This window comes from Xiphophorus maculatus, chromosome 19 (assembly GCF_002775205.1).
Source record: "Xiphophorus maculatus strain JP 163 A chromosome 19, X_maculatus-5.0-male, whole genome shotgun sequence".
In the NCBI taxonomy this organism is placed as follows: Eukaryota; Metazoa; Chordata; class Actinopteri; order Cyprinodontiformes; family Poeciliidae; genus Xiphophorus; species Xiphophorus maculatus.
In genome coordinates this window covers 17,998,266-18,021,866 of record NC_036461.1, presented here as the reverse complement: position 1 = coordinate 18,021,866, position 23,601 = coordinate 17,998,266, and the positions used below count along the sequence as shown (strand labels likewise).

Below are 23,601 nucleotides of genomic sequence, written 5' to 3'. Positions count from 1 at the left end.
AACACATAATAAATCGTAGTTTTCTGGTGTGGATTTTAAATTAGTTTAGCGTTGACTGGAGATTCTGGAGACCGGCCAAGTTAGGACCATGCAGAGTGTGTCCTGCAGAGGCGTCGCGTCGTCACGTCCTCCTTCCTCTGCTTCTTCTCGACGTGAGGCCGACTTGAAGGGAACGTTCTCGAGAAGGAATAGAAATAGGAGCGGGGAGTACAAACTGCAAGTACCCCATACAGCTGGTAAGAATTTGCAATGTTCACTTTGTTTTCTTTCTTTTTTTTTTATCGAAACGCGTTACTGGTCTGTTTCTAGGTTTGGGGTTTCGCAAAGGTTATAAAACGCGAGTGAGCGCCATGCTGGTTTTTGGGCCCAGGTAGCCGACGGCTAGCGCTGTTAGCATCCGAGGCCTGTTAGCAGGCCGCTGGGGTTTCGGCGCCGCGACAGATGAACGTTGACAACTCGCTCTCTAAAATGGGGACGCGGTGCTTCGCGTCAACCTAGCAAATCTCTGTCAGATAGACACGTTTCCTCTTAATCTTTGCGATGTTTGTGGTCATTATTCCAATTGAAGTGGCAAATTCTTTTGACTTTAGTTTTAGTGTAATCTCACCTCGAAGCCTATTATCTTTCTGAGCGGGAACGAACGCATGCAGCTTGCTAGCATGCTAGTCAGTAATTCATTGTAATGCTACTCAGGCCTCTGCGCACTATTGAGTCCAAGAAAACGGCATTGGCTAGGAATATAAAACGGCAAACTCAAGTAGATATCCTCATTAGCTTGTTGGAGCCTCTGTAAAGTTGCAGAGAATGAAAAACACGTCTTGCTACCGGCCAGTTTGGAAACTGTTGGTCTTAAAGGATGTTGTTTTACACCATGGCAACGGCATCGTTATTAAGACAACCGATTCGGTTTTGCATTATAGTCGGACCAGAATTGGGTTTGGAAGTGTGGCATTTGTTTGATTTGGAATAATACGATTTACTGGGGCAGTGATGTTATCAAAGCCCAGTGCGCCATTAAATTTGCATGTTTTTCCTCCAAAATCTTTGTTTTTAATCTTCCATCTTCCATAGTTTCCTATTGCAAAACCATTGTATCACTTACTATGGTAGATATTGGACTTATCTACCATAAAATATGGTAGATATAGACAAATATACCTATAAAATGCTATAAATAAATGCTATCAAGATTATAAGTGTAGGTTAAAAATAGTTGCAGCATTTGAAAAGCAGAAATTCTGGGATTATGTGATAAGTTGTGACTAAATCACAATCATTCTTGATTATTAAAAGATTTTCTAGATAGTCCAATGAAATGTTGAACAAATATAGTGATATACTATATTTGATTAGTTTTCTACTTTTTAAAGATAAATAAGTAAACAGTGGGTTTTGTTACATCTTGAGCAATGAAATGAAAGAAAATTGCTTTTTTATGCATTCTTTTCAATTGTAAATCTTAAAGGTACATATCAAAACGAGTTGAGCACCTTTTTAAAGTTCATACGGACCTTGTGTAGCCTAGGTTGGTTTGTGTATCAAATGTGTTTATTTTTGGTGTTTAGCAGGTATTTGGTAGGGGGAAATTTTCGGAATATCTGGTTGATTTTGTTTGTGTTTTTTAAATTTATTTCTTAAAATTGTACTTAAATATAGTTTTGTGAAAGTATGGGAATCCAACAAACTGCTAGGGTTCCCATACATGGTAGGTAATTACGTACCTTGTTGTTTAAGCTATATATTCCTGCAATGTATTTGGAGACACTTGTTTATTGTGTCACGTGTCAGAACTTTAAAAGGCGGTCAAGTAAGACATAACAACTAAGTTGTTTTAATGCTAAAAGAAAAGAGTGCACCAAAAGCTGCTTTTTCAAGAAAGCCTTATTGTGATGGAAACAATTACATCCCTTTTCTAGTAGTTGGGAAGACTCATTACTTGTACGAGTCTTCTGTATTAGCATTGATATTTACTTTTTCACTAATTAATTGGAAGTCATACTGTTAGATATTATCACATATTGAATCTTTTCTAATATTCTGTAAGCCTAATTCTCTGATCATAATTTGTTTATAGATTTCTTCCTACTTGATTTACCAATGGATGATTATTGTCTCTGTTTGAATTTCTACCCCTGTTTTTCTACCCAGGAACTATCATTTAACCAAACCTACAAATACCTGCACATACACCTCTTAGTGGCTGCGTATTTAACCATTTTCTTGTAGTTTACTTATCCTGATAGTTAAGTAGTTTGATAATTAATGGACATTAATCATAAAAATGCTTTACTTATATTTTATTTGGGTATTATTGTAAAGATTTTATGGCACGTCTTATTTCTATTGGTTGCTGGTCAAATCATTTTTGACCTCTTTGGTTATTATGAAACAAGACCTCTGACTAAGGCCGCACAATATTAGAAAATCATGATGAAGTAAATGACCAGCAACTGCTGTAATGTTCAGAGTGCTGTAAACTCTCATAGTGTCACACCTTTCACATGTTCATCTAAAACAATGTCCAGTTAAGGTTTTGAAGGCGTGTTTAATTCTGAACATCGAGAAAGCCTCCAGTGGATTGTTTGGACTCACTTTTCTTTGCTATTTCTGTGTTTTCTACGGCTTCAATTTAAATATTATTTTATAGTGGTTTTGGAGTGTTATAGTTTGCCTTCTTTAATTAGAAAAACCCAACTACACAGCACCACAGTAACTGCAAGGATGTTTTTATAGTAAAAATGAAGGAGGGCGTTCTACTTCAATTAAGTGTTTTTTTGTTGCAAAGATTAATTTTTTTAGCAAAAGATTGGCCAGGGTTTCCCTCAGTGTAATATAGTCCTGGCGGGCCACCAGGCTTAGCATTGCTTATTTATTTAAGTCTTTTTAAAAAATGTTTGCATTTTTTAAGACCTTACAGTTGGGTGTTCAGGCATTAATCTTTCAATAACACATGATTATCAAGTGATATTTTAAAATTTCCTGTCAACTTCAAACATATTTTAACTCAAAAACACGACGGCCCGCTGGATGGATGACCGCCTTACCCCCCAACCACCGGGCTTAAGTTTTCTGGGGGAACCTTGCTTGGTTGTATCATTACTTTGTCCCATCATAAAATGGTTGTATAAATGGGACTCGTCCAGTCATTGGCTTAACAGTCATCCTACAGAGTTTGTGATCTTTTCAGCAAAATTTTTTTTTGCTTCCTTTCACTCTTCATCTTATTTCATTACCATCCTTTTACCAAACAAGCTACATCTTCACGATCCACATCATGTTCAAATATTGATAGGAATTGCTCCACGATTAAGACTTTGGTTATTTCCAGTTGAGTCTGAATGAAATGAACTATTACATTTGCTAGTCTTTGTAGAATAACTTCTCTGGATGTCAGTTCAGAACCACCATTTTATTTTCAATCAACAGCAGATGAGCAGGTTTTTAGTTATCAGAATATTTCCCATGTTGTGTGCTGTCCTTTCTAGTGTAGCCCAACATGTTTCGTGGCAGTCACGCTCTCTGACTTTTGTCTTATTTTCGCTCAGCCTCAGGAGCAGTGAAGTGTCTTCATGGCAGTTCGTCGAGGACACAATAAGTACTTTAAAGTGAGTATTAATCCCCTGCTCCCATTGCAAGCAGCGTAGTAGTCCTTAACCTGTTTGCGAAATCTAAAAAAAAAACACAACAAAAGGTCAAATGCAAATTGCAGTCACTGATTTCTAACCCAGCAGAGACTTTTTGCGATTTTGCATTTACTTATTCCGTAAAAATGGGTCTACTTTATGGTAAATGTGAAGCACACACATGCTCAGCTCCTCCCGTCTTCACTGGTTTGATACAGGACTTTCTTTCATCCTGTGGGTCTCGCTCACTGGAATACACGATCACAGTCCCTTACTGATTTGAATGGTCCTCAGTCAGGTTGACTCATGGATTAGTTTCCATTTCAGTCTTGATTTTAAGTCAGCTGGCAGCAGCTGACTTAAAATCCAATTTGAAAACATCCTTTTAGAAAATGGCAGTAGGAACTTTTTAGACTGTTGCCATTCCCTTTTAGTCCTGCTGTGGGCTTTTAATAGATCCCAGAGAACTTTCCAAACTAGATTTGACCAATTTAGCAATAAAGAAAGAAATGAACTAATAAGTAGACTGACTCTGTGATGGGAACGGTGTTGTGATGTCTTTGTGAATAGAAGAACAGATTGTGCAGCTCTGCACATGATTCCTACAATATTCTGGTTGCACAAAGGATTTCCAGCTGGACTGCTTCCTTCCTGTGACTTGACAGAAAACTGAACATTTTCTACCTTGTATGGTAGAAAATTTATTTTATTATAAAATAAAATTCAATTTTATTCATTTAATCTTTGTCTGCTTTGGTTAGTGTCTTCAGAGAGACATACTTAGTTTAAATCTTGGTCAGTGTTTGAGTAATGCAACTTAAAAATGTTTAATTAAAATTGATTTTAGTGCGTCTTTGCTCTTTTTGTATTATCAAAAACAATGCCACCAGCTGTTTATTTCCTACCTCCTATGGGGATGTCAATATAAAGACTGGATAAGGGTAACAAAGTTTGGTTAAGAACAGTATTAAGCTGATTTATTTATGTTTTTTAATTGTACTGATTGTCACAAGTTTTTATGTTGAATAAAATAAAAAAATATTGAAACACATTATTGATCAATGATTTAATTGCTTAGAGAGCAGTAACTTATACTGCCATGCGTCTGGCCTTTTGTGATTTTAAATGTTGTGCACAAAGTGACTGGGATGATGATTAAAGTTTTTATATATGTGGTTCCCTAATACAAAATCATACAGTAATCATGAGCAACAAGGCAGATTAAAAATGAGAAGGGTGCCATGCGTGCATCTTTATCTTTAAGAAAAAGGTTTTACTGACATTTACACAAGCATAGATTATTTTTATTATCACAAGTGTTGCATAAAAGCTGATTAAAAAGTTTGGATTGTCACTTGATGGCATAAATGATCCAAAGCACTCTTTGCTATTTGTCTCTTTCAGATTGATGTTATAATTTTAAAATATTCTCTTAAGGAAATTTCTATTTGAAGTGAATTAATTTTCAAACCAACTTGTATCGATTTCTTGTGTTAAATTGTGTGGGACTGACCTGTTCTTTTGTCTTAAAACCTGCACATTGTCATAATACAGAAAAGAAAAACATGTATAATGTATTTCTCAATTCTCCGTTCTGTTTACCCCCTGTGTGCTTATCATGGTTTGTTTTTGGTGCCAACTGGCTGACTTGCAGGACGTGTATGAGATGTCGAACGGTTATGAAGATCACATGGGAGGGGATGAGGCGAAGGATGCAAAGACTAACCTGATAGTGAACTACCTGCCTCAGAGTATGACTCAAGATGAGCTGCGAAGCCTCTTCAACAGCATTGGAGAGGTCGAGTCGGCCAAGCTGGTGCGAGACAAAATGGCAGGTAGGCAGAACTGTGAAGAAGAAACGCACACGTAACAAACAAGTCGAGGCATAAACCATAGAGTATGTAGATTTAACAACAAAAAAACCCATTTTATTGGTCAAAGGAAGCTCGCAAGATATCATGTGACTCCTAAAGGCCTAATCTTGACCTCGTAACCCTCACAAACCAATGAATGACGTTACATGGGTTATACTCACTTTTTATAGATAATCAATGGCTTAGACTTTACTTATTTGACCAAAAGCTCTCATTAGCAACGTCAGATTTCTATCTTGAGTGTTTAGGACCTTTTCTTTGTAGATGACCTTATCTTTATGAGGTTTAGTATCTGACCTCTTTCCTGGGTTCTCTTTCCTTGCCTGTTCTGTTCTTTTAAACTGTTTCAGATTTACTCCCTGCTTAATTTGCTCGTAGTTTTTGACCCACCGTAAGAGTTTGCTATTGGAAGGAATCCAATTCTCTTTTGACGGTCTGTTTATTTTGCACACCATGCAATGTTTAAGATTTGTTTTGGTTTTTAATATTTGTTTGCAGATTATTTTGAACTATACAACGTTTTTTTGTTTTATTTTATTGTTTTCCTTTTTTTTTCTCTAGGCCACAGTTTAGGGTACGGATTTGTTAACTATCTTAACCCTAGTGATGCAGAAAGAGCTATCAGTACTCTGAATGGACTAAGGCTACAGTCCAAAACTATCAAGGTAACGTGCAATAAGGTGTTCTACAATTCTCAAAGCAAGGATGTTATTTTCTTTTCACTCTCCTGTGGTTCCTGTGCTGTCCGCTAACTAGCTAGTACATGTCAGCCTGACGAAGGGATTGTGACGTCACAACTCACTCGCTTCCCTTTCTGACATGTCTGATTTTGACTGGCCTTTTATGTATATTTTTTTTAAACTTTTTAATATATTTATTTTTTTTGTAATTATGTAAAAGTTGGATTTCTTTGATATGGTGCTGTAATTTTTGGTCTGAGCGAAAATATGGGAAATCAGAGGCAGAAAAAACGTATTTTTATCAAGTTACTTTAATTTATTTTTTCGGATGCAAGATGTTTTTTTTAACGTATCTCTAGTGAAGTTGCTATTTTAAAACACTTTAGATTTCTGGTCAATTGTTGCCTCTTTTGGTTAATTTTTTAAAATTTCGTTGATATCCTCCCAAAATTTAGGCTGATTTAGTATTTATTCCTTCTGCCAGGTTTCATATGCACGGCCCAGCTCTGACACAATAAAGGATGCAAACTTGTATATCAGCGGTCTGCCCAAGGCCATGACTCAGAAGGATGTGGAAGAAATGTTTTCCCGCTTCGGGCATATCATAAATTCCAGAGTACTTGTTGACCAGGCTTCAGGTACGACAGGTGAATGACTTCCTTGCTTCTCAAAAATTGTAAAACATTTATTCTTTTCTACAAGCCTAAGCCACCAGAGCTTAGGCTTCTTCTCATGCTGAAGTGTGCTTCTGATGCTGTAACAATTTGCTCTGTTGTTCCCAGGTGTGTCCCGCGGCGTGGCTTTTATCCGGTTTGATAAGCGAGCCGAGGCTGAAGAAGCCGTGAAGAGCCTGAACGGCCAGAAACCGCCCGGCGCCACCGAGCCGATCACGGTGAAGTTTGCGGCCAACCCGAACCAGGTGAAGAACACACAGCTCATCTCTCAGCTCTACCACAATCAGTCGCGGCGCTTCGGGGGGCCCCTCCACCACCAGGCACAGCGGTTTAGGTGAGAAATGTTTGAAATATTTGAATAAAATACTGGAATAAAGCTCCGTAGTCATATGTTCTTACATTACAACTTAACATTTGAGTGTTTCATTGTGACTTTAGGTGATCAAATGATAACACACATTTTGTTTGCTGTTTAAGAACTGAAAAGTGTGGCATGCATTTTTACGTCGAGATCATTTGACTGCAGCTACAGATTCAATTTTAGTGTCTGATGGAGCCTCTTAAGACTGACTGTTTTAAGTTACAGTCTTAACGTTGTTTTACAGTTTTTTAGCTTTATTTTCTCTTCCACTCTGACCCCACATCATAATGATGCCACCACCATGTGTTATGGGTGGGCAAGAAGCATTCAGAGTTGATGTGATGTGCAATGTTTCTTAAGCACATATTTGTTTTTATAGGTTGGCAAAAATCTCAGTTTTAGTCTTATCAGAAAAGTTTAATATTTCTTCCAATGTGCAATTATGTCTTGCTTTCCATTGGTCCAATAAACAAAATCCAATTAACTTAATTAATTGTTGTAACGTTACAAAGTGTAACCCGTTCTAGGGGTATTTCTAAGTATATGCAAATCCTTGCTGTTGCCAGGTTTTCTCCGATGGGCGTTGACCATATGGGAGGCATGGGAGGCGTGAATGTTCCCGGGAGCTCCTCCTCCGGCTGGTGCATCTTCATCTACAACCTGGGCCAGGACGCGGACGAGAGCATCCTGTGGCAGATGTTCGGCCCTTTCGGCGCAGTCACAAATGTCAAGGTGATCCGTGACTTCAACACCAACAAGTGCAAGGGCTTCGGCTTCGTTACCATGACAAACTACGAGGAGGCGGCCATGGCCATCACCAGCCTGAACGGGTACCGGCTCGGAGATAAGATACTGCAAGTGTCCTTTAAGACTAGCAAGGGCCACAAGTAGAGTGATTTGGACAATGGGTGTAGAGGAGTGCAGTAAACGTGCTGTCAGGCTTTTTTTCCCCCTCTATCTATCTTCTTAGAAAGGTGAATTTAAATGCCAAAGCCTGGCACATTTTTGGTTTAATCATATTCAGAGTAAACTGAGAATTTCGGTTTTCTGCACCTTTGTACTTGTCTAAAAACAGTGTCTATTTTTTTTCTTGTCTTTGTTGATTTTCCAGTATCATTCTACTCTTTTCGGAGAGTATTATTATTATTGTCACTCACTTCCAGTTTATTTTGAGTGCGTAAAGACGTAATCCCACAAACGGACTTTTGAAATTGTTCTCCGACGCTAAAATACTGTTATGTTATATATGTTGCATGATTCTCGTTTAGGAAAGCATGAGGACGACAGAGGGCTCATTACTGGGCAAAGATGATTTAAACAGGAAACCTGAGTTGTTCAAAGCAAATACAATTCAGTAGTTAATATAGAGCAAAAAAACAATCTGATCTGTTAACATAGAAACGGATGCCTTAAATTGTTATAAATCGAAAACCGATCTGTTTGGCGTAAAAGAGCAAAGCACTTTTAACCAGTTATTGTTTGAAGTTGCTCTGGTTATCAACCTTTTTGATGCTAACGTAAAACATTAGTTCATCCTCTGACCAACATTTTAACTATGAGGAGCTTAGAAGCAAAAGCCTTTTTGCTTTGGTACCCCTAAAAGTGTATTTTATTCTTTGTTGTATTACATGAGTCTTGTTTAAAAAAAAAAAACAATTAAAAATACAATAAATACGACTAAAAATGGACCAAAGCCAGGGAGAGATCTAACAAATCAAGATTTTTCTAATGTGATTTAGTAAATTAATATTTTGGATTAATTTTTTTCCAAGCGGTACTGACATCAACCCCCTGTTCAGTTCTCCTGTTTTCTTTTTGTTTGTTTTCTCTTCAGTTATTTTCTTTTGTTTTAGTTATTTTTCTTTGTAGAGAGCTACATTTTTGTTTCAGTATAACTTGCAGACGTTTGCAAAGGAGAGCTCAGTTTAAATTTGTAGGAAACATTAATGGCCTTTGTTAACAATTTGAATTTAGGTTTGCTTTTGTTTGTTTCTTTGATTTTTGATTGTTTCATTATAAATATTAAACCATTAAATTTTCTTTTGTTTCGCTGAACATTTTGTTTGGTTTGTTTCTTTTATTTATTTGAAAATTTATTTTGAGTTTTGTATTTTTTTGTTGTTGTTTTCTTTTTCTATTTATTTTTTAAGCAGAGATTCTTCAGTGGGAATTATCAGCAACGTTTCAACGTTGCTGATAATTTTGAACAACATAACAAGATCGCATTCAAATATTCAAAATTGAGTGGACCAAAACTAATTCAGATAATTTTGGGGAAATGTTCAGACTACATAGACAACCCATTTCAAGAGGAAAGTGAGTTTCCGGTACATACGAAATAATAATAATAATAAAAAAATTAAACCTCTGTCAGGCAGGATTAGAAAGTCCAGTCAATATATTAGATGTAAGAATCATCTCCAAGAATCTGGTTGCTTTTTTTTTTAGAGTGATGCATATTGAATATTTTCTAGGCTGATTCATTGTAGTTGGGTAAAGTGACAAGTTTTATTTCATGAAAATATTTTAATGATCTCATATGTGAAACAGCTACTTTGAGCAGATTTTGCTTTTATCGAGTGAGGTTTGAATTGTTTAAATGTTTCTGCTTGCGTCAAATAGTTTAGGAACACTCTTGGCGTTTAAAGTTCAGCATGAATTTTTTAAAATTCAAGTTTAACAGAAACTGGCCCAAGAGGCGTTTGGTTTATATTTAAAGCCACATTTTAAAGCCGACACTTGTGTGAATTCAAATGGTAAGTTTCCACCCTATTTTAAGTAATTTGATTTATAAAATTCATATATAGTCTTAAAAATAAGACATTTTGCTTCCTAATATTCATATTTATGTCACCGTCCTTACCTCTGTGCAATATTTTAAAGCAGGTGATAGTCTTGGACTTTTTTTACAGGTTCTGTTTTTTTACTGACATGTTAGTACGTTTGTTCTTTTCTTTCTGCAGTCTTGTTTGATATGTATGAAATGTTTGTTTCAGACGCGGTCAAAACATTCTGCAGTCTGCCTTAATTTATATGATAAAATAGTGTAAAATACAGGAAGTGGCATTTATTTATTTGAGTGTACGCCGTTATACTTGATACACATTCTAGTGTTTTTAATAGGTTATTGACTTGTTCTTTTTGTTATGAACATGTTTAACACTATGTTCGAGTTCATTAATGTCTGCTAACCTTGATTAACTTCATTAAAATGTGGAGAAATTACAGAATTACTAAAATTAAATGTCTTCAGAAGCCTACTGTGAATTTTGTTTAGTGGTTGTTGAATATCTGTAGTATTTTGTCATAGGTTAAAAATGCCATGTTTTAAAAAAACAAAACAAACTTAACACAATCAAAACTGTTTGTAGCACTTAAATCTGTTTACCCACGTTATTGAAGCTCTGTTTATTAAGAATACACATTCAAGAACATTTTTAAAACCTAAACCAATCTTTATTGGTTGGTACAATAAGAGAAATCAAAAGGGAAAAGCCTGAATAGTAAAGTTTAATAACAGCAAGCATTGTTTGTTTTTATATCTGATCTGTAAAATAGCATATTCGCAATAGCAAACTACAGTGCATTATCAGTAGGGTAATACTACCTGCAGGATAATGCAGAGCTCCTCTTTAGAAAAATTAAATGTAGAAAAACAAAATCTTCTCTTGGAGTATTGCAGAATTTTATTACAAAACAAACACAAATCTCAAAGTACACGTATAAAAACAGAAATAATTCTGTACATTCAACATTCAAAGTAACTTTTATGCATTGATTTTGTGCCCATTGATAGATTTTTTTTTTTTTTTTTTTTAAACATACAATGTCTAAACTTCCTGTTTAGTTTTTCTAAATGGTTTCTATTAACATTCAAGTCTTCCCATTTATTAGCTTCATATTAAGGCAGCTTAAAACCTTACAATCAAACTTGGAGTCAACTTTATAAGAACTGTTTGTATCTGCTTGTCACCACAGGTCGATCAGTATCCACTCCTATCACATTTGGTTAATTCGTACTTCCTTTCCACTCAGTAACCCATACTTCAGGTTACACACATTGTAAGCTCCCCTCATCCAGTGTATACAGTAAAGGAGGTTTTCTTAATTCAGCATGGCACTGGCAAAATACACGTTAAGCCACTCCGCCTTGACTCCTCAGTTTGCTTGACTATGACAATATACTGTATTCCCTCCCAAAACTAAGCTCCCTGTGCTTCAAGTATGAATGAATCTCATGAATCCCTTTCAGTTCCCTCAATAAAACAGGGGGACTCAGACTTGGCAGAGATTATAGCAGGGCACGGGCCTCTCCAGCACGTTGTCTCCATCCACCTCGAACACATAGTCGCAGCGGTGTGTGATCAGAGGCGTGTCGGACATGGCCACACTCTGATTGCCAAACGAGATTACGGTGTCTCTCTGGAGGGAAGAAGACGACAGTAAAATAACTACTGAGGTTTGACTTGTTTTTTAGTTAAGATCTACACAGGAGTCCAGGCTGGTCATAATGTTGCATTAAGAAACAAATCTTACCCTTTCCTTACTGACAGAAGAACCAGCAGAAGAATTGGCTGCAACAGCTGCTGCTTTGTCAAAGTCCTTTTTGCACAAGTGCGCCATAATCCCAGCTGCTAATGCATCACCCAGAACGTTGATCATCGTCCGAAACCGATCGCTGCAACGCCAAGCGAGAAAAATCTTCACTCACTGCCCAAGCTGACGCCACCAGTTTTTTTATTTTTTTACTTAAATCTTAGGTCAGACTTACAGAACCCAGTCGATAGCCACGATCAGGGAGATGTCAGCAGGCGGTAACCCCACAGAGGTCAGGACTATCACCATGGTAACCAAACCTGCTTGAGGTATGCCAGCTGCCCCAATGCTGGCTGCTGTTGCTGTAATACTGATACAGAGGACAAAAAAAACAGATGGAAGATGTAAATTGGTTCTAAACACAGAACAACTGGCGGCATAGCATCCTCAGTGTCCGTCCTCACCTAATGGTTACCAGCTGGCCGAAGTCCAAGTCATAATCATTGACCTGAGCAATAAATATAGCTGCCACGGCCTCATACAAGGCCGTCCCGTCCATGTTGATGGTGGCTCCCACCGGCAGGACGAAGCGGGCAATCTGCCTGTCCACCCCGCAGTTCTCCAGGAGACACTTCATTGTGATCGGTAGCGTGGCTGAGCTGCAGAGAAATACGGCCAGCCATAAATTAGACGAGTTTCTTAAACTGAACTTCTTCATTCTAAGAATAAATCAACAATGATTCTCGCACCTGGACGAAGTCGCCAGAGCAATGACGAGGGCTTGCAACAGGCCTCGGATGTACGCAAAGGGGTTTTTGCGGGTAAAGAAGAAGTAGAAGAGAGGCAGCAGGATGAGGCCGTGCACGAACAGACCAGCCAGGACGGTGATGAAGTACATGCCCAGTTTCTCTCCCAGGTGGGCTGGGTCGTGCATGTCCAGGATCTTCCCTGCGACCAGGAACACTATGCCAAAGGGGAAGTACCTGAAAAGAGAAGAGCGGAAACCTTGTTTTCATTTTATTAATCAACCTAAAGACTTACATCAACACAAGAAAGCATCCACTACCGTATGATGAATACAAAACAAATGTTGATAATGTTTTTCTCCTTTTGACGGTACATCTTTTCGTCATCAAAGTTTTTATGTTTTCTCAGACACTGTCGAAGAGCAAGCTAGACCAAAAAACTACCTAATTGTAGTGCCCTGGTGTAATAATCATTAAAAAAAAAACATTTTGTGCTTGTTGAGTTTCAATATTTCCTTATCAGTCTTGTGTTTTTTAAAGTCCCTAAAAATCTTAATATCAGTCGCAAAGTAGCCATTTTGAAAGGAACATCTGATTTTCCTCACTTTTATTTCTTCATTATTGTCATAAACTGAATTTGTAACAGTTAATTTGGGGTAAAATTAAGTTTTGTCTCCCCCTGCTGGACATTTAATAAATTGTATTCTGCCTTGGCTTCACGTTAGAGTTTGCCTATTTGTACGTCATTTAAAAATAGAGCTGAAACAGTTAATAAAAAATTAAATGCAACACACAACTAACCAATGAATTGTGTCTAACATTATTTCACTGATGCAGATTCAAATGCACATTTGTTTGTGACAGTGATTAAAACAGTTCATTTGTCAAATGGACTCCACATTTGGACAATTTTGTCTTATTAGGCTACTTCATCCTGACACATCTTCACTTTTTTTCAGACAAACGCCCTTTTTGTATCTACTCAGATTATCGTTCCCTAATTTTAAAATGGGGTTGATGCTCTGAAACAAAGATGTGACAAAAACAGAACCACGTTTTGCAAGAACCCTTTTCAAATCTCTGTCTATGATAGTTTAGCACAACAACCTTCCTGAGGGAAATATCAAAAATGTCAGCGGAGACAAGAGTCCCTGGGAATGATTTAGGATGATCTTTTAATGTGAACAAAATATGTAAATCCATCAGTACCGTTTTAATCCCAGCACACCAAAGTATTTAGCCTTTTGCTGCTAAAATACCACAGCGTCGTCTGCAAAGAGTACCATCAAGAAAGGTTTTCCCCCAAAAGCAGATACTTAACGGGGCGGATTACTGAGTTTGCCTTGAAACTATTTGACCGGGCCGACCTCAACCTCATGGAACACTTCTGGGATTAACTGCGACACAGACTGAACCGAACCTTTTCATCCAGCAGAGGTGGCTGACCTCGCTAACGCTTCTGCGGCCGCTGCCAGGTCTCAGAAGAGCAGAGGATGTAATAGCAGATTAATGCTCGTGGCTTTGGAATTAGATGCTCGTAATCACACATGGATGTGGTGCACAGGTGGATGCGATGTTCTGCATTGGGGCGGACCTGCTGGCCACAACGCCAACCACATCCACTTAGGTGAATTGAAACTAATCTTGTTTCTAAAAGTCCGTCTTTGCCATTATCGCCTTTCTAACAGGATTATGTGTGAAGCCATGAGAACTCCTCAGACATTTCTGCTCACCCTTCAGCCATTTCTTTGATAAGATTTATTTCTCAACCTAATCTGGCTCTGCCCTGTGATCAGTGGGATGTTTTTAGATGCATTAGATTGTCAGTAATTGCCCTTTTTTAAGAGAATGCATGTGAGTGAAAGTACAAACTCACCACATGGCCGCATTAATGATCTTCATAACGCACTCGTTTATGCACTGGCACACGTTGACCAGAGGCAATCCACGTTCGCCCATCTTCCCCAGCAGCAGACCTGAGATCAGACACAACAAAGACGCATTTGTTGCAGTCGGCAGATGCGTTTCTACTGTTTCATAAGTGTATAAAAACATTTTGAGGTTGTTGGGGGTGCTTGCGCTGAAAGACAGTATTTTTTGTTACTCTCTTCAAATTCAGAAGTTTGTATAAACCAAGACTGAGAATCCTTTAAACAGTTTGAGATATCCCAGATGATGATGTCATGCTCAGTAAGCTACTTAAAGGTTAAATCACACGATTTAACTTTGATGTGGCCACGCATGTGATTCTTAAGGGGCACCTCAAACACACCACTGCCTAGTGTAACATTGGGGGAAAATAAAAAGCTCCAGAAGAGCCCCAAAAAGTCTGGACCATTTCCAAAAGCCCACAAAAAACCCCCACATTTATCTGTTCAATTATGTCCCACTATAGACACAATGAGAATGTTCAAAAGAGGTCAAACTGTTGAAGAAGAAGATACTCTCTGTGTCCCACATATGGACAAGAAGGCCAGAAAAGACCTTGTAAAGATGCTGACTGAAGCTGGTGAAACAGTCATTATCCTCAGGGAGACCAGTCTTTCACTGACACTGGATAAAAGTTCACTCAGCAGAGAAGAAGCCGTTATGCCAAAAGCAACACAACAGTGTAGCATCATGTGTAGGTGCAGCAGGAAATTTCATAAGTTGCATCGCAAGGACAGAACGTCATGCTAGAATACTGAAGCAACATCAGGGAAATACACCTTGTGCGCAAATGGATCTTCCAAATGGACAATGTCTCTAATCAAATCAGGAATAGAGACAATGACAGCAGTTTCCTGGCTAAAACTCCAGAAACAAAGCTTGTGGAAGTCACTTAAAAGACAAGTAGACAAATAATAAAATCTCTCTAAAACTTTTATGTTGTTCTCCTATTTAGCAAATAGTGGGACAGTGAGGAACTAACAGAGAAGATATCAAACAGTTACAAAGAAATGCCACAGAACAATATACTTCTAGTAAGATTACACCATTTTTTCTGATCACTTTTTTCCCCCTTTGTTTTGGTTTTAGTTTGGAGGCTATTTTCTTACCCATGGTTGCTGAGAAGATGACAATCCCCAACACATTCATGCCTTTGCTCGTACTGGGAACGATTTTATACTTGATGTCAGGCGCCGGCGTGATCTCCAAGAAAACAGGGTGGCCGAGTCGAGGGTTGTGATAATCAGGCATGACGTAGACGAAGTTGGCCTGAGACTCTTTCTCGTTGGAGCTCTGCACACTTGGCACCAGGTCCGTCCGGTACTGAAACAAAATAAATTTAAGATTTAAACTGGTGGACCTCATCTGACATTAGTTTCCAAGCCGTCTTATGTTTTTTGTTCTCACCTGCTGAAATGTAGCTTCAATTAGATTCGATGGGATCATGTTCCTGGAGAAGACAGTAAACATAAAATCACAGGTGAAAACACTTAAAATAATTGCAAATTGTTTTTAGTACACTTACAATGTACCATAAATATTAAAAGAAAGTAAAAAAGACACAGGCTTGGCAGAAGTGGCATCCTGCTCCTTGAAGTCGAGTTTTTGTAGATTAATATTTTGCTTCAATTATTTCAGGTATTTGGGGTTTTGACTGGGCCAGTCTAGAACATAAATATGCTACGCTATGCTATGCGTTAACTTTTACAAACCACTCCATTAACAGTATGTTTAGGTTATTGTCTTGCCGGCAGGAGAAAGGGTTAGTTAGGTTATGCACAGACTGTATTTGCCATGTGTTCAAGGTGTTTCACCATTCATAGTTTTACATTTAAAAGGTTTAATTTTGGTCATATTAGCATCTTTTTCCTGATTTGCTGGGTCCCCTACAAACCTTGTGGCTAACTGCAATTGAGCCGAGGCCAACTTAACAAGATTGAAATATTGAAGGGAGAACCACATATTCTACATACTGAAAATTAAAATCTAGCCAGTTGCGAAACAACCTGTGAAACCCCAGAAAAGAAACAGTTCCTCATATTAAAGAGTTAAATATTGTCCTCACAAATTTACATTTGCAGCAGACCATGTTCCTCTTTATATCACTATTTTGTTCCCCTAGTTTTTTTTCCTGACAGCAGCAGAACAAAGACTCCACTTAAATTATGCCAAACAGCAGTAAGAGGTTTACAGGTCGAGGCAGCAGCCTGTACTGGGACTGCATTTATTTATACAGCAGGCGTCAGAGGCCCCTGCAGCTACGTCATCAGACACGTAACACGGCTGAAAAGTACAAACCGCACATCTCTGCAGTATAATTAGTTTTAAGACGAGGGTATTAGTCGAGCCGGGCCTGGAGAGCCATGCAGTAAGCTGGAGCACCCTGTGACTTCTTTCTCCCATAGTGAAACTGAGCAAAGAGCTTCTGGGAAGGTTCAGGCTTAGCAGATCACAAATAATTGCCCTATTTTTAGACCAAACACCACGCTGTTTTGTCGTACCATCTTTGAAGGTGGCACTCGCAGATGTTTTTGGGGAAATCCCATTCTCTGCTTTCCTTTAACCTTACGGTTCTGTAAACTGTAATGTGAATCATGTTCTGGTGTCTTTCTGAATAGAGTTCTCCCTGTGCCTGCATGGCTTCTCTCTGGGTACAGCTTCCTGTTACAACTCAAAAACTTGACTGCTAGCTTAACCTGTGTGCAGGTTGTTTGTTGTGTGTGTCTCTCTGTTCATGCCCATTAATAATTTCACATTTTCTTGCATTGTAGCCATAAGAATCACTGTACCTACTGCATTTACGGAAATGCATATTTGTGAAATGGAAGTTAAAAAAAAAATCCATGGTTTGATTTCAGATTGGATAGGAATCTTCTGTGAGCAGCAAATTTTCAAGTCTGGCCACAGATCATCAATTGTATTTAGGCATGGACTTTGACTAGGTCACTCTAACATGCAAAGATGCTCTGGTTTAAAATCTCCCATTGCAGCTGTGGCTGAATGTTTTGAACTCCTCACCTGTCTGGATGGTTTTGCAGCTTTCTACAGTTTTTTTTCTTATTACAGTGATTGTTTATCATCTATCTTCCCATGAACACTGACCGTCTTGTTGCTGCTCAGGAAACTTCTACCCACATCATGATGCTGCCAACAGCACGTTTCAAGTTGTTTAACTGTTTCGGGCTAGATTGTTGTCTTCATGCCTTACTGCCAACTTAAAATCGGTATTCATAAGAATTTTTTTTAAACCAAGGTTTTGTTTTTGAACTTCATTCACAAGGATCATATTTTTCAAGTTCATAAATAATAGCCACCCCATCGACAGACTCTCATGGAGTTACCATCAGCCTCTTCCCTGCTTCTCTGATTAATGCTCTTTATTTTTTCATGGGTGGGACGACTGATTTATGGGATTTGTAGCTTAATTTTGGTCTAAACATGTCCACTGTGTGTTCCTCTGTCTTCATGATGCTGTTTATTCATTAATGTTCTCTAAGAAACATTCACAAAACAGTTGGATTTTTTGTTAAAAGAAAAGAGAAACCATCTGGAAAACCATATAATTTTCCTTCCACTTTATACTGGAGCGGTACGCTGTGCTCCGTTGCATTATCCCAGTTCAATATATTGTTAATTTAATGTGATTAAACACTTGAGTAATTGAGTCATTTTGCAAAGCATTATGATCAGTGACCTCACTGCCTACTTGAACAAAGTTGTAAAACTTTAACTACTAATTTGCTGCTCATATCCTGCTCACAAATCAACGTTGTTTTATTTCTGAGCAGTTTTTTTTTTTTTTTTTTTAATGCTGACCTGATGAGGTCGAGCAGAGCGTCGGCGGAGGTCATGACTGGGCCCGTGCTTCCATGGTGACTGTCTTTCTCTTGCCCCGTCCCCGGGTGAATGATCAGCACCAGGACGATCCCCACAATCACGGCGATGAAGGTTGTCCACAGGTAGTACGTTATCGTCAGGACACCCAGGCGGCCGCTGGCCTTCGTGTCCATGGCCGACAGGCCAGACATCAGACTGGATGGGAAATTAAGAGCAGTGAGATCAAACTTGTCACGTTCTTTTGGCTTTAACTGCTTTCTATTTATCTGAACTGATTTGTTGGTCATTGAAAGTTTCAGGTTTTCTCTCACGCTGTCTTTTTGAAGCCCAACCGTTAAATCAAGTCAGTTGTGTTCGGTTGTGAATACTTTTAAGTTAAAATCAAGATTGCTATCTGTTATTACCAACAACCAAAGACTGCAGGTGAGTTCGGCCAACAAAATACCACTAAAATCATGGCTTTTCAGACAAGGTTGACCAACAACTTCATCTCTGATGTCAAAATGATCAGGTTGGTTTGGTCCAACAAGTTTAAAAGGTTCTTACCTGGAAGTAATGAGTGGCAGAATTAACATCTTCAGCATCCTCATCAATAATTCTCCAGGGAAAGAGAAATAGATCTTTGCCTGCAAACGGGTCAAACAGAGTTAGGTAAATAAAGCTTATAATAATAATAATTGCATTTTAGAGATTTTTTTTTAATGTATTCTGTCCAGCCTGGCTGTCTTATATAGAAGATATATGATCATTAAAAATCGCACAGCAGTTAAAACTGAACTGCAGAGTGATTGTGAAACCCCTTTGTAAAATAGACGATTTGGACATCCATCCATTTTCTTACACCCTTGTCCCTAGTGGGGTCGGGAGGTGCTGGTGTCTATCTCCAGCTAACATTCCGGGCGAGAGGCGGGGTCACCCTGGACAGGTCGCCAGTCTGTCGCAGGGCAACACGGAGACAGACAGGACACACAACCATGAACACTCAGACTCACACCTAGGGAGAGTTTAGAGAGACCAATTAACCTGACAGTCATGTTTTTGGAAGCCGGAGTACCCGGAGAGAACCCACACATGCACAGGGAGAACATGCAAACTCCGTGCAGAAAGACCCCGGGCCGGGAATCGAACAGTCATCGAACCCGACCCTCTTGCTGCAAGGCAACAGCTCTACCCACTGCGCCACTGTGCAGCCCACAATTTGGACAATTGTAGACATTTTACCATCCAGGAGACACAGGGACTGGGGAAGATTATGGATAGTGGTAATTGTGTTTTTATGATATGATGCAACGCACTTTGAACTACCTTGTTGCTCAAATGTGCCATGTAAATAAACTTGATTGATTCATTGATAGCTCCCAAGCGCTTCAGCTAGCGAGCTAACCCACTAATACCATAGTTTAAAGAGGATTTTTAGACTCATTTGTTGATTTATAAGCCAAAGTAGGATCCCAGCTTGAGAACCACTGTCCTCTCTACAAATTGATCTGGGTAAATATTCACTCAAAGAAGACCTGTGATATTTAATTTTGTTTAGTTTATGTGGAAAACAGATGAAGTTCTTTATCATTGCATCATTCATTCTGTTTTCCTCAGAGCTTTTTGTTAACTTTTGAATCCTGATGTATCTCTTTTGTTTTAAGATACTTCATCTCCGCCAGTTTTCTTGTGAACGTTAATGAAATATAAATGTTTTTTTTTTTAATTATGGTTGCATTATTTGTTTATAGCATCTAACACCCCCCATTTACCACAATATTGCAACATTAGGCAGTTTACCAAGAAGCTAACTATTCCGCAATGACAATTTGGCTTTGCATTTATTCTTATGTAATTCTTTGTTCAGCAAGTAAGCTTCCTTCAGCCTCAAGGATTTCCTTGCACAACCATTCTGGGCGTGTGTCAATAAGTCAGTTCCTGTCCAAAAGCATTAAGCTCCTAAGAATATCTCACCTTACCACGACCAGCAGTTCAGAATAAGAAATACTGCATAAACCAAGCGATGAATATCTGCTTAGTTTGCGCATGTAAAATTAATTTCTAGTTGTATATCAGGTAAATAATTTAATAACAAAAAAAATTACATTAAAGAACAACTAAATTAGCATCAATGTGAAAATAAAAACATCTCTTTAGAACTGATATTAAGCAGGAAAATAAAGAGATTTAAAACTCACCCATTATTTGCAATAATAGTGATGAAACTAAACCAAATTTTTTGAGTTTAAGATTAGAAATTCTTTTGGATAACTGATTGTGAGCTAATGACATACACATATTTATACAATTTAATGTTTTATAGTAATTTTAACCATTTAAATTGTGTCTGTGTGTATTTTGAGATTTGACCTGACCTTCTTGTTGCCTGTTGCCCTCACTTGCATAACTGACTTTCACTAATTCCTCAGCACCGTTTTGCAGGCGTTTCTTCTCTTCTTTCACACATTCCACAATCTAACAGAGCACTTCTATTTAAAATCGGATGCTTCTTTGCTTACTGGTGCTGATTTTCCCCTTTCTCTTCCCCATTCGTACCTGCGTGGAGAGGTTGAACGTCCTCAGCGCAAATCCAAGAACGCAGCCGGTGATGACGGCAAACACGGACAGAGTCAGCAGCCCGTTCCTTTTACAGTAGTCCTTCACGTACTCCCTGACTTTCACAGACACCACGCGTTTAAACAGCTTCTTCCACGTCTCCATCCCTGCTTCAGACTCGGTCCTCAGCCCAGCCGCGGGCCCCTGACGTCCAAACGCTCTCCGAGGGCCTCACGGTGTCTGAGTGTGTCCCAACTGGAAAGTGAGTCTGGGGACAGAATGTGAACCTGACCTGATGTGGGTCCCGCTAAACACTGAGGAGCTCATCCAGTCTGAGAGAGGAAGTGTCGACAAGACTGATTCCCGGTAAAGCATTGCTTAAAGGGATTATCCCTATCTCCCTCTAATAGAGGCTCCTTCACAGCCACAGAGGCTTACTGGAGAGGTTAAAGGAAAGACAGAAGCACCAATTAGTGCCCCCATTCATAGCCCATTGCAGATTATTGGTACCCACCTACAAGCCTTGCCATTCATGAAACCAGAGCACACAGGCACCCAACTCTATGGCGTCTTTGTTGTCTTTAAGAAAACTCAAGGTTTCACTTAAATTAGTGCGACTTGCTAATGCTTTTAAGCTTCAGAAATTACTTTTATTTTAATAATACACGTCGATATATAATTAATGGTTACAAATATTTGGAATTGGCCTTTAGAAAATGGAAGAAATGCGTGTTTTTCTACATGTCTGTTGTCATAAAGTAGGATTGAGAGTGGCGTCCAAATGCCGCAGCCGCAGCTTGTCTTTGTTCTCCGCTGTCCCAGTTGTCGGTCGATTTCTGTGACCTGTTTGCATGACTTCTTAATTCTGCAGTCAACCGACGTCTGCTGACGTCTCTGGCTGCGCGCTGATCTAAGAAAGGACGCCAACATCAGCTTGTCCTGCCTAACAATGGCCGCCCACGTCAACCGTGAACAATCCAATAAAACCTAATCTGTGCTTTGGTGGAACATGACATGGTACAAACCAGAAAGATGTCCTCTAAATACATCAGTACTTTGTTGGAATACATTTATTTACCCACTTCCACTGACCAAATGTATGTTTATTCAAAAGATGGCAACTAAAGCATTTTAAAGTGATCAGTTCAATAGCTGCTAGCATAAATTAGCATACCTGTCCTGCAGAAAAAACCTTAAGGACTGTAGCAAAAATTATTTTACTCTTGATTCTGTTTGGCAACTTCAAAAAAATGAAATCTGTCAAATTGCACTATGGCACATACAGTAGGTTCTTCATGGGTTTCAGCAACTGTGGTAAATATTTGTTCACACACTCTTAAATAAATTACATTTTATTGCAGTAACATAATCTGACACGGAGAGACAATTCAGTGTAGCAAAACCCACAGTAAAGATATTTGTTTTAGATTAAATCATCACAAGCTAGAAGTTTACCTTTTGATTTAAATGAATTTTGGAAAATTTGGTCTGAATTAATGTGAAACAACAAGGAAGAAAATGTGTATGTTTGTAAGAGTCTGGTTTCAGTGAAGCTACTTGGCTCAACGTGCACAGTCAAAACAATAATTATAAAATAACAAAGATAGAAATCAGGGGTGGACGACTGCCCACATTTACTCTGCTGCTGTCAGCAGGATGATAAATGAGGTAAAACAACAAATCTTTCAACAAAGTTCAGAGAAGCAGCATCTCTCTACTGATGCTGAAGCTAAATCAGAACTGCAGGCAGCAGCCAATGACTTAAAAGATGATAATTATTGTTAAAGAAGATTTTATTTGAAACAAAAAAAAATAATAAGGTATACCCTTAACTGACTTAAGCAGAAAATAAATTATTTAATTCAAGTCACTTTTATTTCTGTCAAAAATCAAAATTGCAGGAAAAATGGCATGAAAGGTTTTTGCTTTATTGTGATTCACTGAGGTTTTAATCTGTGGAAAGACCATAAATAGAAGAAATACTGAACTGAGAAACAGATGGTGAGGTTTCATCTCTGTGTTCAGTGGTCTGTATCAGAGTCTGTTCAGTTTCTGCTCTAACAGCTCAGAGTGTCTGCAGTCTGACTGAGGGAGGTTTTTGTACAGCTACTAATCACTGTGTGAACACTGGGGCACCATTTACTACATGTCCACTCATACAGTAATAAACTGCAGCATCTTCAGCCTGAACTCCACTGATGGTCAAAGTGAAGGCAGAGCCGCTTCCACTGCCACTAAACCGAGCTGGAGTTCCTGACTGAAGCTTTTTTACATAATAAATTAGATTCTTTGGGGGCTGTTCTGGTTTCTGCTGATACCAGTCCACACTCTCATCACCATCATCAGACTGAAGGAGGTTTTTGTACGACTATAAATCACTGTGTGAACACCCATACAGTAATAATCTCCAGCATCTTCAGCCTGAACTCCACTGATTGTCAGAGTGAATTGAGGCTCTGATCCACTGCTGCTGAAATGACTGGGAGTATCAGGTTGACGGCTGCTGATTTGATAAAATAACAGTTTGGGAGGCTGTCCAGGTTTCTGCAGGTACCAACTCAGATCATCATCAACTCCTTCACTGGCTGAGCAGCTCAGAGAGACCGTCTCCCCCAACGCCGCTGACTTCACTGCTGGAGACTGAGTCACAGAGGGATTACCATCTGATCCTGCAGGATGGAAAAAGTAGAAAACATTTTACCGTCTTTCATCTGAGAACAAATGAAAACAGAAGCTCGTCGTTCCTCACCTTGCAGCTGCAGCAGCAGCGTGATCAACAGAGGACTCAGTAACATCATAGCTGAGA

At 38.8% G+C, this 23,601-nt stretch overlaps 2 protein-coding genes and 2 gene segments (V, D, J or C); 2 read left to right on the top strand and 2 right to left on the bottom strand.

Annotated features, from left to right (window-relative positions):
• Positions 1–23,601, bottom strand: part of LOC111612164 — a 49,211-nt gene that overhangs the window by 9,386 nt on the left and 16,224 nt on the right.
• The window catches only part of LOC111612163, a 45,082-nt gene that overhangs the window by 18,081 nt on the left and 3,400 nt on the right, over positions 1–23,601 (top strand).
• On the top strand, positions 147–8,865 carry elavl1 (ELAV like RNA binding protein 1). 6 transcript variants are annotated; one of them, XM_023352385.1, is made up of 7 exons: positions 147–236; positions 3,546–3,605; positions 5,278–5,458; positions 6,059–6,162; positions 6,662–6,815; positions 6,960–7,185; positions 7,779–8,865. In XM_023352385.1, exons 2-7 carry the CDS (start codon positions 3,570–3,572, stop codon positions 8,101–8,103), a joined length of 1,026 nt encoding a protein of 341 aa, XP_023208153.1. In that variant the 5' UTR covers positions 147–236; positions 3,546–3,569; the 3' UTR covers positions 8,104–8,865. The 6 variants fall into 6 exon arrangements, with proteins under 6 accessions (XP_023208153.1, XP_023208152.1, XP_005809402.1 ...); XM_023352384.1 differs by having other exon boundaries at positions 6,662–6,824; XM_005809345.3 differs by having other exon boundaries at positions 5,266–5,458.
• LOC102226081 (excitatory amino acid transporter 5-like) lies at positions 9,292–21,171 on the bottom strand. The gene is made up of 11 exons (XM_005809357.2): positions 20,796–21,171; positions 18,807–18,886; positions 18,240–18,455; positions 15,831–15,873; positions 15,533–15,746; positions 14,371–14,470; positions 12,498–12,731; positions 12,213–12,407; positions 11,984–12,118; positions 11,749–11,890; positions 9,292–11,634 (listed from the first exon to the last, which is right to left on the bottom strand). Exons 1-11 carry the CDS (start codon positions 20,958–20,960, stop codon positions 11,488–11,490), a joined length of 1,671 nt encoding a protein of 556 aa, XP_005809414.1. The 5' UTR covers positions 20,961–21,171; the 3' UTR covers positions 9,292–11,487.